At 40.2% G+C, this 13,127-nt stretch overlaps 2 protein-coding genes across 9 annotated transcripts; one reads left to right on the forward strand and one right to left on the reverse strand.

The window, feature by feature from the left end:
* The first annotated feature begins 36 nt into the window (after positions 1–36).
* USP30 (ubiquitin specific peptidase 30) lies at positions 37–9,440 on the forward strand. Its single transcript, XM_031555979.1, has 11 exons — positions 37–591; positions 1,145–1,248; positions 2,090–2,188; positions 2,934–2,976; positions 3,236–3,330; positions 4,056–4,115; positions 4,616–4,702; positions 5,257–5,337; positions 6,336–6,555; positions 6,727–6,835; positions 7,883–9,440. The coding sequence occupies exons 1-11, from the start codon at positions 450–452 to the stop codon at positions 8,145–8,147; spliced, it is 1,305 nt and encodes a 434-aa protein (XP_031411839.1). The 5' UTR covers positions 37–449; the 3' UTR covers positions 8,148–9,440.
* Positions 4,857–13,111, reverse strand: ALKBH2 (alkB homolog 2, alpha-ketoglutarate dependent dioxygenase). 8 transcript variants are annotated; one of them, XR_004161596.1, is made up of 7 exons: positions 12,778–13,101; positions 12,351–12,549; positions 11,788–12,225; positions 11,058–11,164; positions 7,962–8,136; positions 6,250–6,395; positions 4,857–5,274 (listed from the first exon to the last, which is right to left on the reverse strand). XR_004161596.1 is itself a non-coding variant. In XM_003210975.4 (3 exons), exons 1-3 carry the CDS (start codon positions 12,992–12,994, stop codon positions 11,910–11,912), a joined length of 732 nt encoding a protein of 243 aa, XP_003211023.1. In that variant the 5' UTR covers positions 12,995–13,101; the 3' UTR covers positions 11,171–11,909. The 8 variants fall into 8 exon arrangements, 3 of the variants coding, with proteins under 3 accessions (XP_003211023.1, XP_010718514.1, XP_010718515.1); XR_795466.3 differs by lacking the exon at positions 7,962–8,136; XR_004161595.1 differs by having other exon boundaries at positions 6,250–8,136.
* Between the last annotated feature and the right edge of the window lie 16 nt (positions 13,112–13,127).

Raw genomic sequence — 13,127 nt, forward strand, 5'->3', positions numbered from 1 at the left:
GCACCCCGTTATCTGCATTCGTCATTAGGAGCTGTTGGAAATGATGGGCTGTCACTGAAGTTAAGGTTTGGGCCGCTGTCCTCGCCTTTAAAACGTCACAGGTTACAATCTGTGTTGAACAGAGGACTTTTGTTCCTTATGTAAGGTATTAATTGTATCTATTATTAATAATTGTGACTTGCTGAATATATGCGCGTGTCTCTTCTGTGGTAATTTAATTACTGCTGCAGGTCAAGGATCTTATTTTACTTTGCATTTTGGGATGCCAAACAGCCATGTGAGAACCTTCTAGTTTTCAGCACCGAGTAAACAGAAATCATGTAATTTCCATACCAAATTCACTTACCAGTGAAAGTAGTAAGGTTTGTGCAGCCTGCACGGTGTCAGCTCTTCCATCTCTGTTGGCAGGCCTGGTGCCTGGCCTGCTGAACCTCGGAAACACCTGCTTCATGAACTCCCTGCTGCAAGGCCTGTCTTCGTGCCCCTCGTTCATCAGGTGGCTGGAGGAGTTCACAGCACAGTACAAGGCAGAACAGAACCAACCCAGCGAGCAGCAGTACTTGTCGCTCACTCTGTTGCATCTCCTAAGAGGTACCCAAACTTATTCACGCTGTGGTAAGCTAGGAAGAAAGCACTTAGCATCAACATTAATCTTTCTCAAAGAAAGGAAGAGCAGGCAGTCCTGGGTTCCTCTCTTTTTGGCTTAGTGTCTCAGGATATTGTTCACACTAAAACTGTGCTACTTGAGCTTGTAAGTTTAAGTGATAAAAGAAAGAGACATTAACACTGGTGGTTTTGTGATATCTAGAGATCCACTTTTTACCTAATCCAGCAGAAAGTGATCTTTTCAGGCAGTGTTTATATTATTGCTTATTCTCTCTCTGTCAGTTATGAAACTCTTCACTTTACATGTATATTATTAGACAAAGAGAATGTATGCAATCAATGACACTGTCAGATGAGGACAGCAATTAATACATGCTAGTTTGGTTGTCATTGTTTATTTTACCTGTCTTAATCAAGAATAACTTTATGGTAATCAATTATATTGTGCCTAAGTAGCATAAATCCTAAAATACACAGACCTGTGTTCTAACCATGCTTTGTGGCTCCTTCTAACATTTTAAAATGCAATGTCTTTAAGCTTTATCCTGTCAAGAGGTAACAGAAGATGATGTCCTGGATGCAAGCTGCTTATTAGAAGTGTTAAGAATTTACAGGTGGCAGATCTCGACATTTGAAGAGCAGGTGATTACAAAATTCAAGTTAGACTGCCTGATATACAGTTCAGTGCTTAGATCTGGAATAACAAAAAACTGAACCAATAGCTTTAATAGCACTGGGTATCAAATCCGAATCTTTGCTGTAGAGAAAAGTTTGCTTTAAAAAATGAAGGAGAACAATCGTGTGATTAATGAATGGTGTTTTCAGTTTGCTTAGATGTCTGTCACGGAAAGCCTGGCTGCTTCAAAACCTCCTACTTAGTATGTTCAGATTTGGTTTGAGATATTAAAACAGAAGGGATACAGCCCTCACTTCCCTGTATCTGAAAGACTCCTGCTTGCAGGGATGGACTCAACTTTATTACTATTTCCAAATTCAGTTCCATAGGAGATTTCTAAGACTTATTTTCAGTATTTTTAGCCCCTAAGTAAGTGCAGCTGGTCGATAAACTCAATCAATTTTCTCATTCATAAAATATGGTTGTATTCTTCTTTTATGTTCAGAGCCAGACCAAATAGCACAGATTTCAGAGATGGTTTTATTGAAACCCAGGAAAGCAGGCATTTGTGCATTCATTTTTTTTCTTCAGTGATTTTGGTGCCTTTTAAATTTATCCAGCCCAGAATATTTTTAATAATGTCTGCTGTTATGAAATTCAGTTTTATAGAGAATGCTTCTTACTAAACTTGAATTGGATGCACAATTGATGACTATTAATATGTAAGATAAGCTCTAAGCAGTGATTTTCCCCTTTAATTTCGTAGTGCAGTGCTGTAGCCATACGACTATCAGTACTCCTGGTGTATGTTTGGATGGGTTTCTTTTTTGTTTTGCTTCCTGTAACTGTTATACCTCTGTTTAATAGGATGCTCATGAACTATTTCATGTCCTTACCTCTTCATTGGAAGATGAACGGGATCGTCAGCCACGTGTCACACATTTGTTTGATGTGCATTCACTGGAGGTGACAACTTTACCAATGTTGTTTTGTTATTAGGAGAAGTTTCCATACGTACTTGGTAGTCTGCCTAGATTCCTAAGTGTGTCAAGTATGAAGTGCCTGTTAAGAAACTGAAGATATTAGCATAGTGTTTACAAAGCTGTTCTTCATTGCTCTGACAGAAATGAATCAATAGCCCAGGTATTGAAAAAGAAAAAAAAATGTTTGAAGGCAAATGTATCTTAAGTCTGTTGCGACTCTGCTTGCATGAGGGCTTTTGCATTCCTAAATCTGTTGAACATAAGGGCTGAGAAACTAGCAAAACACTAGCACAGAGCAGCAGTTTGTGCAATCTCTTATCTGTTAGACCTGATGCAAGAAAGGGCTCGGAAAACTGCAAAATGGGTGTTTATAGAACAATGCATTTGGAAGTGAAGTTTTAGCTCATCCTTCAGCATTAATGGTCAGCGTAATACTGATGGAAGATTTAAATCTTTTTGTGTAAAATACATACAAACGGTCTGAAAAACTTGCTGAGTTTTTATCTCAGTGCTATCAGGCACAGAATTCTACAGGTTAATTGTTTGTTTTATTAGAACTGCTCTATTTGTCACTTCGAATTTTCTTCTGCACCAGGTTTTTTTGGCTTTCTTTCAACACAAAGACACTTAAACTCATAGCATTGCTCTAAAATCAGGAATGAAATATGTGTTTAATATGTAAGCTTTTCTAAGGTGGGGCTGATGACATCTTTTATCTTCCTCTGCAGCAGCCAGAAATAACCCAAAAGCAAATAAGCTGCCGAACAAGAGGTATGGTTTTTTTTCCATCCTGAAACATGAACATTAAGTCATAGTGTAATCATTTTGTTTATTGGGGGGATGAGATCAATTGATCTTTGCCTTTATTGGACTGAAGTGCATCTCTTCATTTGTAAAATACCATTCATTAGTTGTTAGTGGGACAGACCATGTTTTACAGCTTTTGTTACAATAGGCCAAAAATTCGGAATTACAGTGATGAACATGGATGTTTTGAAAATAAAAGGACAATTTCATCTTTGTGTTTCAGGATCTCTTCCTCCTATGTCAAATCACTGGAAGTCTCAGCATCCTTTTCATGGAAGGCTGACCAGCAACATGGTTTGCAAACACTGTGAACACCAGGTATAAGAAAGTGTGTTGTGTGTAGGTATACATGAAAAGTGATGCCTGACATTCAGAGTGCATTCTGAGGTGAAACCACCATCCCTTGTGTCCAACATAATTGGTTTAAGCTCAATAGTTTGCAGGAATTACAGCTTCAGCCATTATTTTTTCAGCTACTTATTGTGGCATTTTGTATTGAACAAGAAAATATTGCTAAGCATACCAAAGAAAATGAAGTGTGATTCACTTCCTGGGGATGACAGCTGTCTTATCAGGTAGAATAGTTGTTTAATTACATTTAGTATCCAATATCACAAGTATCATATACTGAAAATCCACTTACATTCTAGGACTAGCAATTCATTCAGCATGCAGAATTGTGACTGCACGTGCAAAGGCAAATAAAGTTGCAGTCATCCAGAGTGAGAAGATGAAGATAAACTGAATGAAGCAAAAATACAGAAAATAAATTGAATTCATACATCCAATTCTAAGAGTACTTTTCAAAAACTTGCAAACAAATTTAGAAGTGAGCAGGGGCAGCTTCAGTAGAAACAGGCAGAGTAGTACCTTGTGTTTTCATCAGGTGTTTCCTAGCACTACAGCTGATGGGGAAAACAAGTTCCATATACATGGATATGCTTGTTTTGCATGACACTGTTGGGAGGTAATGGTTCACCTATTTTATTTTTTAGATCATTGCAGATTTCTTTGCTCACTGCATTTGAAATATTTTCTTGCAGAGTCCTGTGAGGTATGATACATTTGACAGCCTCTCACTGAGTATTCCAGCAGCTATGTGGGTATGTGTCTGCCTTTAATGGGTGACCCAGCCAGCATGTCTACTGCCTTGCCATCACTATTATACTTTTACAGCCTCAGTAACACCTAAATCAGGTGCTGCTAAATGAGTAACTACAGTTGCCTTTATAAACAATCCTGATGTGTTAACACAGAACCTTACTACTAAGGTAATGAGGCAAATGAACAATTAGCCTGATGGGTGTGATTGTAGACACCAAGTTTTCTTTTTCTTCTGGTGGATTATTTGGTCCTTTTGGTTAAATTGAACAGAGCAGATTGTATCCTGAGGGCTGTGTATTATTAGCAGACTCAGAAGATGACCTTCTAGTGTTCTGTCTCTGGTTACATTTCAACTGGAAATAGTTTCTGTGTCTCACTGGCTTTGTGAAAGTCTTTACATGATAAAACATTGTAGATTTGGGGGCAAAATGTGCAGGACCTTTGTATTGTAACAGTTACCTTATGTCTGTAATTAATTTTTTTTTGCTGTTGTTCTAAGGGTCATCCTATGACACTGGATCACTGCCTCCATCACTTCATCTCCTCTGAATCTGTGAAGGATGTTGTGTGTGACAATTGCACTAAAGTATGTCATTGTAATTTATGTAACCTTTGAGCTCAATTCCAAGCCTGCTGACAGAATTATGGCTTCAGTTTTCTACTCCTTTCTTCATGACTTAAGGAAAGCCTCTAGCTTGCCTGGGATTTATTATTCTTAAAATAGAGTTATTACCCCACAGTATTTTGAAGCTTTATTTATTGTTAACGTAATAAAAATTTACAAATGCTTTATTTGGTATTTAGATATTTAGAAGAACAAAAAAAGAAAAAAAAGAAGTCCCATTTTGAAACATTATATTTGCCTGTACTTTGATGATAGAGAGCCAAAATGGATTGTTTGAAACCTAACAGAAATGGCTGCATGTAAACTAGGTTTGTTTTCTAAGAGCTATTTCTGCTCAATTTTGTGTTAAAACATGGATCCATTGGAATAGGCCAACAGCTCTTGAGAGAGGAAAACTGTAGAAGAAATTCAGGTCCCAAGGATAGCTTGGTATGCAGCATGCCAACCTGCAGCAGGATTATTGTTTGTATTTTATACAGGAAGTAATCAAACGTCTGTTTTCCCTTTGATTTCAGATTCAGGCGGAAGGGACTCTGAATGGACAGAGCATAGAAAACCAGAAAACAACATTTGTTAAGCAATTAAAGCTAGGGAAGGTAAGGCAAGCTAACCCTCCAAATCCATTTTTAAATCCTATTAAATAGTAATCTCTTTCTTTGACCTGTTTGCTTAATGTCTACTTCTACTACTTATTACACTTCTCTAATGTTTTCTTAAATAAAAAAAACAAAGCCTTTGTCAAATATTTGTAGACATTGAAGCCTCAGTTCAACAAAGCTCTGAACTCTTTAAGCTAAAGAACGTGAGTACTCTACTGTTATTCAGCAAAACACTTGAGTTTGGCATAGGTGCAGTTTGTTTGTCTTGTGTTAGTTTTTTATTCCCTTGCTAAGTAAAGCAATTGATATATACAGCCTATTTGTAGGCTAATTTGTGCATTTCAAAGTTAAAATATTCTAAACACAGAAGGTTTAAACCAGAGAACGCAGTGCTAAAGAACTGGATTTATATTAGAGGTTCTTACAAGTCTCTTGCTCTGTTATCAGATAATGCAGAGGACAGCAGGGCCATTCATAATAAAATTTCCTTACTGACAAAGGCTGGCCTTGGCATGACTTTGTCTGACAGATATTTATAACTCCTTGACCTTTTTTCCCTGGGTACTCTTACTGTGTGATGCCATTATTTATGGAATATTAGCAAATGCCTGGCAGCAACTTACTGACGCAAATTCCAGTGCTCATTTCTACCTTGCAGACCATCAAGCTAAATGAGATGGGCTTTTTAGGAATGTGTGTGATTTTTCTTTTTTTCCTTCCCCCATTTGGAGTCAATAATTAACATGCTCTATCCTACTGCCTAGTAAGTTATATGGCACTATTAGAAATCTCAGCAGTTGTGTGATTTTTGTCGTGACTCAGAAATAGTATTGCAGTAAGCTTAAATACAGAAATAGCACATAAAGGAATAACAGTTCAGTGATTTAATTCCTTATCTACTGGACTTACCATTCAGTTCCATTAGAATGTTTTTAGCAGCTGTTTCTCTTCACTTAAAATGTATTTTGACTTCTCTTTTGTATGGAACTTTGAAGCTCCCTCAGTGTTTGTGTATCCATCTGCAAAGACTGAGCTGGTCCAACCAAGGGACTCCTCTGAAACGTCACGAACACGTACAGTTCAATGAGTTCCTAATCATGGACATCTACAAATACCACATTCCTGTTCATAAATCAACTCAGAACGATCTGAATCAGAAAAGCTCCGAAGAGACAAAGCCTGGAACAAGGGATGGGATATCAGTAAAACCTTCAGGTATTTACCTGTATTTACCTCTTGTCTTTAGATATCAAGGGACTGTGATATGTAATGAATTAAAATAAGCAAACTACCTTTACATTCTGTGATGACAGACGCTGTAGAAACAGAAGCAGTTAGCAATGCTTGTGGTAGCATTTAAGTTAAATTACCAATTTTGTTTTGCAGATGCAGAACAGACACGTGGTACCAAATCTCTCCTTATGAATGGGGCCTGCTCTTCTTCACTCTTAATGTCCTCGGGAACTTTTCCACTCACTGCATTCCCTGAATGCAGGTAGGTGAGATGTGTACCCTGTCTATATTTCTGTCCATCTGAATTATGTTTTCCTTTACTGTCTTTATCAAAAGGCTGTGTAGTCGTAGAACTTAACATCTATCGTAGTTCCTGTGCAGGAAACTGTTTTCTCTTTTCCTTGCTAATTGTCTTTGGCTCCATTTCTCTCCTACTAAGAAAGGGAGTTTAGCTTATTACAGGGAGAACTTGGAATCTCCTTTTTTTGGTTCAGTATGCAGCAGTCATCCTTCTGGATTGCCATATTCTCATTCATGCTGTTTATCCTACTACCCCTTCTTTGACTTGTAACTATTGCCACGAGAGTTGTTTGGTTTCTTTAAACTCCTGCAAGAAATTCTTACAATATTGGAAAAAAAATCCGTAAGAGTTCTATTTAACAATCTCAATTGCAGCTGCCATGATTCTACTTAATAAATCCAGTCTTGATGCTTATGATGCTGATTTGTTTTTGAGAAAGTTCCCTTCTTTTCAGTCCCGCGGCCAACGTTCCGTTACAGAACTGTTGGTTATTATCCCATAGGGAGCACATTTCCTACAATCACTTTAGGAAATGAGAAGTGAAGAAACACTCTGTGCCAAACATTTGTTATGTAGACAGTTGTAGAGCAAGTCCTTAAAGTATACCTGTAGTTATCTATGGATTACCCACCATAATTTGACCACTTTTAAGAATCACATTTTTCTAGAATAACTTTTCTGTCCAGGAGCAGTGCTGCAAGAACTAAACGCTGGTTTGATGGGAAACATTTGTACACAATTCAGGCAGTTACACTGGGCAAGATGTGGTAGCTGTCTGGTGCATTAAACCTTTAAAATGAATGGTTTGCTTTCTTCAGTAGAATCAGGCAGCACTTAAAATAACAAAAAGACTTAGAATAACAAGAAGTAACTGCAAAGCAGCACGTCTCTTAGAGACAATTACTTGCTCCGGAAAGAGATTGCAGGTCAGGACAAAGCAACTGGAGCTGCTTTAGGTCCACGTGTGACACACAGGTCTGCTGACCCTTTTTCTCCTCTCTCTCTCAGTCCCCCCGTGTACCTGTACCGGCTGATGGCGGTGGTTGTGCACCATGGAGACATGCATTCTGGACACTTTGTGACTTACCGCCGCTCTCCGCCTTCTTCCAAGAGCCCGCTCTCTGTCAGCAATCAGTGGTTATGGATTTCAGATGACACTGTTCGCAAAGCTAGTTTGCAGGAGGTCCTTTCCTCTAGTGCTTACCTGCTGTTCTATGAGCGCGTTCACTCAAGGGTACAGCACCAGAGTTTGGAGTTGAGGCCTGAAGAGTGATTAGGAGAGATGGAGGAGGACAAAAACTGACCAAATTCCTCTGCTGAGATCCACCTTGCACCTCCTGTCTGTTATGCAAATAATCCACCACAGGCCCTTTAACTTTCCCCTCCCTCCATGGCAGCAGCTGGCTCTTGCTGGGAGTAGTTTTGTACCAAAATTAAGCTACCCAAAGTTGGTCATGCAGTCCAAAGTGTATTTGTATTAGATAAGCATTTATTCTGTTCAGTAGTAATTCTGTCAATATCACAGCTCTGAGACAGACATCTCCAAGCAGACTTTCCAAGGCTGTTTTCCATATTCTGAACACACCTATGTTTTCAAGGGGAGATGTGGAACCCTATACACTTCAGTTTCTGAACAAGGGAGCCCCAGGAGCAGTTGTTGGGAAGCTACTGTTGTCAAAGGCAATGATTTAAGAAACAAAGTGCCTTGAGCTTATTTGAATAGATTACCATTGTCTGAGTCCACTGCATGCCAGCTGTGTTCTGAGAGGTGTCTCAAGATGATGGGATGAAAAGAATGACAGCAGATTTCTCCTGATATCCCAGCCAGTGAATAAAACAAGGCCTCCTTACATAACATGCAATGTTATAATAACATACGTGACCAAAAAATTTCCTTCCCTCCCCACTTCTTAATAGCTCAGTTCTCTATATATCATGGAATTATTGATTCAAGCAGCAGTTTCCTTTTTCCAGGAGAAAAGATCAAATTCTTTTATCAATTAAGAGCTGACACCCTGACTTGTTGCTCTGTATCTTTCACTACAGGTGACATGAAAAGATAGAAGTGTTTGCTAACTGTCAATACTGTAATTTTCTTGGTCACTCAAACTGCTGATTACTAATGCTTGTAGTATGGACTACAGCTTTTAATACCATTAACTTTAAGGCTACTGTAATTGGTGTTCTAGATGTGCCCTTCCTATTTTAATGCTAAAAACTGTCATTTGTCATCAGCCTTTTGGATGTTTGTTGTCAGGTTTGCAGCTGAGCATTAGAGCTTACACTGGTTGTGACTGTGAGCTGAGATAAACAGCAACCCAAGCGTCCTTGTAAAATTTGAGCATACAGAAGTGAATCTGGACCAATGGGCACTTGTCTGGTAAGGCAGTCTGCAAATTCTGGTGTCGCTGCATTAGACATGCAGATTTCCATATAAATATAAATTGTACTTTACTGCTCTAGATTGTCTAATGTGTTAAAAATAATAGTATCTCAAAGCATGGATGGAGAAGGAAAAATTAATTTTGACTGCTTTTAAATTATCAGGAATAAAACATGTAGACTATTTTTAGCTCTTTTCTATAATTCTAACTCGGAGGAAAAAAACTCATTCCTCAGACTAGATTTTTCGGTGTAAAACAGCAACTAAGTTTTCAAATAATTACTGTCTTCATAGTTTTTTTAGGTAACTTTGTACCTCATATATTCATACCACTGCCTGAAGCTCTCAGGCGTTCAGAGTTCCTTAAAGAAGTCTCAGAACCAGCTGAAATAATAATAGATGTACAGAATCTGTTTACTACACTCACGTTGTTTCAAAGTAATAATACATAAAACACTCTTTATAAATCTACAGAGATACCAGTTAGTGAGAAGCCTCCCTGTCTAGGCTAGGCTATTGGTAGCATGGTTTTAACTTTTATATGTTAAGTTAGGGAAAAACAACGAGAGGGGAAAAAAAGGTTGCAAAATGCCAAAAATGTCCTGGCCATTGAGGTGAAATCTAACAGACTTGCAGAAGCTAAGAGGAGAGGAAAACCCCCTGTTCTGATCAGCATGAGAGTGCAGGAGAAGCTCTGTAAAGCATGTTGTTCCAGCAGGGCTACAGTTTGCACCTGAAAGCTTCCAAACGTTTCCACCAGCCAGAGTATATTCTGCAAAGCCTATTCTCAGTAGGGGCTGTTTAGAGGTTTTGTGAAGTTCATCTTCAGATAATTTTGTTTAGGAAGTAGTAATGCTGGAGCTGTCATAACATACACACACCACTGGCTAACAGTCTTAAACCTGTCAGCCCCAAAGCATTGCAAACTTGCACGTTCAGGACTTTGCATAGAACTGCTTTCTGTCGGGTCAGTTTGATCAGAATGGAAGCATAAGTGTGTGACACTGATAACCTGCTCACTTTCATTCTGCTGCAGGTTCACTCTGAAACCTTCCTCAAAGGCTGCAGAGATGAGGGCTGAACAGTCAGCATTTGTTGTAGCTTTTGCTGCTGGGAAGGAGCAGGCAGCCTTGGTTTAGCCCTAGTGTGAGGAAGGAAGCAAGTGACAAAATCTCAGGCCCAGTCCTGTGCTGGACACTCAGCCTACTGTGAGCTCAAAGGCTTCTGCAGATGTTTGCCATCTTTACCTTTTGAAGTCACTGGGCTTCATCCAATATTGTTACTTGTTAGAAGCTTTCATGATGGAAAAGGTGTTAATAAAATGCAGGAGCTTACAAAACATCAGATAAGACCTCTAGGATGACATCTCTGTGTTTGGATAATTCTTGTTTTATTTTGTATATTATTTTAAAGAAGCGTGGTTAGAGTCACAGCACTGCACTGCTGTTTGAAGTTGCATTTTCACTTCAGGGTATTTTTTGTAACTGTACAGTAGCAATAAAAGAACTTAATAGAAAAATAACTGTTCATATCTGCTAATTTCTTCAAGGCCAACCTATCAGATACATACACAGTATATCTGATAGAAGCAGCACTTTACCTTCTCTAGGTGCATTCCTGGGATCCAGGTTCCCAGCAGAGCCCTGCTCTTCACAATAAATACAGAGGATAAGAATTTCCAATTCCAACTTTTCTAAACTGCTGTTCATTCCACAGCCCCAAGAGACTGAAGGCTACTCATTCACATGCTCCTAAGCACAGTTACACAGGGATCAACTCACATTTTTGCTCAGTACTTACCATTGCTTGATTCCTTAAGACCTGGTGGACACTTTGAACGCACTTTCCTCATTTCAGTAGGATGGAGCACGGATGGGAATGGCTTTCAGGTAGTCAGAATGGATTCCCTAGGGATAATTGTTTAGAAAAACAGGTACTCTCAGAAGTGATAGCTTTTCACACTGTGTTGCCCATATAAAACATATTCCCCTGAGAGTCACCTTATGCTCTCTGGTTTCTGCACAGAGGACTGAGTGAAGAAGAGGTACCTCTGATGTCTTTCTGTCCCACCACACCGCTGCCCACAAGACCCCACACAAGCAGAGGAGGCAAAGCAGCAGAGAAATAGATGCACACAAATCATAGTGACTGTAAAGCATACTGCACTCACTGCATTAATATCTTAGCAATCACCTTCTCATGTCAGTCTCATTTGTGTTTTATTTAAATAAAACCAAGCAAGCTGTAGCTCCAAGACAGTGTCACCCATTGAATATCATCAGCTTACAGGCTCACTCTAAATGATTACACCTCACGCTTTATGGTATTTATAAACTATCTCACTATTTCAAGGATGTAGAATATTTTGGACTTTCTAAAAAAGTGGCTATAATTAAGATTAGGTGAGAACAAATTTCATCCTGACCAAAACAAGAGTATTACTCGATAATAAGTGGTGTATCAGCAACTGTTTACTGAAAGTATTCCTGGCTTTTAAGATCAGTAGCTGCAGAATTTATTAGCAAGTTACCAAGCATGCTATCTTCTGGTTTAATGCCTTGGATCATCAAACACAGCTTGATTGAGAAACTGACAGCTATATTGAGGACGAAAACTTCCGTATTCAGGGTCTATGGACCAGGTGCTTCATTGCTATCTCACTTTTTTGTCAACAACCATCATTTTCCGAAATGTCAGATTGATTCTTGGAGCAAGCACTCTCCTGCGGATGGGCAGGCTGTGGTACCAGTACACGTTAGTGGGGTACTTCATCATCAGCAGGCTGCCATGGGCTAGCTGCAGTCTGATGGGCTTAATGTGCCGTGTTGCATTCTTCCCTCTGGAATCACAGTGCCTGAAAACAAAGTCTCTGCAGGCTCCAAAGGTCACTGATGCAATAGGGCTGCGTGGAACCAGCTCCTTCTCATCATCTCGATGTTCACCTATGTGGTCCTCGCCGTCTTTATATCTATAAACAGAATAATTAGTTCACCTGTCAGTCCAGCAAATGAATGTCAAACTACTCCTTGGTGATCTATCAGTACACCAAGCAATAGGAATGAGCTGCTTGATGTGACTGGAAGTCAGACATACCTGTTAATAACAACAAAATTAAAAGTATGTCCTGTTTCCAAAACAAGGCGATCTCTGATGTGATTGAGAACTGGGATCCACGGCTTAGGAGAGAAGGTGACACCTGAGTAAGTGTATGTTAACTCAGGGTCTCCGTAGGTTACCTGCTTTCTGGGGATGTTATGCCACTTGCCAAACACATGCAACTTCGTCTGTTCACCTGTTTAAACAAGATGGATCAAAATTAACTCAGTATTCTTCACTCAGAGAGCAGCGACGCCCTGGCAGTGCCGCCCAGAACTGTGGTGCCCCATCCCTGGAGGTGCCCGAGGCCATGGATGGGCCCTGGGGGCAGCCAGCACACGGCAGGGCTGGGGGGCTTTGGGATCCCTTCCAACCCAATCACGTTGATTCTAAAGGATCAGACCCTCCCCCTCGGCTGCTTTACCTTCGAAGTACTCCACCTCCTTTTCCAGCTGCTGGAAGATCTCGTCAGCCTCGGCCCGGCCGAAGAGCAGACGGTACTCGAGGCTCAGGCCCTGGGCGCGGATCTCCTGACTGGGCTGTGAAGGATGAGGCAGGCCGCCCGCCGCCTCCTCCAACCGGGGCCTCTTGCCATCACCCTCGGGTTCCTCAGCAGAACGTTTAACCACGAATCTGTCCATGCGCAAAGCGGGTAATACGTAGGACGGTACCCGTGCGGGGCGGGCGCTGAGGAACGGCCCCCCCTGAAGGAGCGACCGAAGGCGCGAATTCCCCAATCCCTCCGTACCGGAAGCAGTGCGCACGCGCCTGCCT

The sequence above is a fragment of the Meleagris gallopavo genome, chromosome 17 (genome assembly GCF_000146605.3).
Source record: "Meleagris gallopavo isolate NT-WF06-2002-E0010 breed Aviagen turkey brand Nicholas breeding stock chromosome 17, Turkey_5.1, whole genome shotgun sequence".
In the NCBI taxonomy this organism is placed as follows: Eukaryota; Metazoa; Chordata; class Aves; order Galliformes; family Phasianidae; genus Meleagris; species Meleagris gallopavo.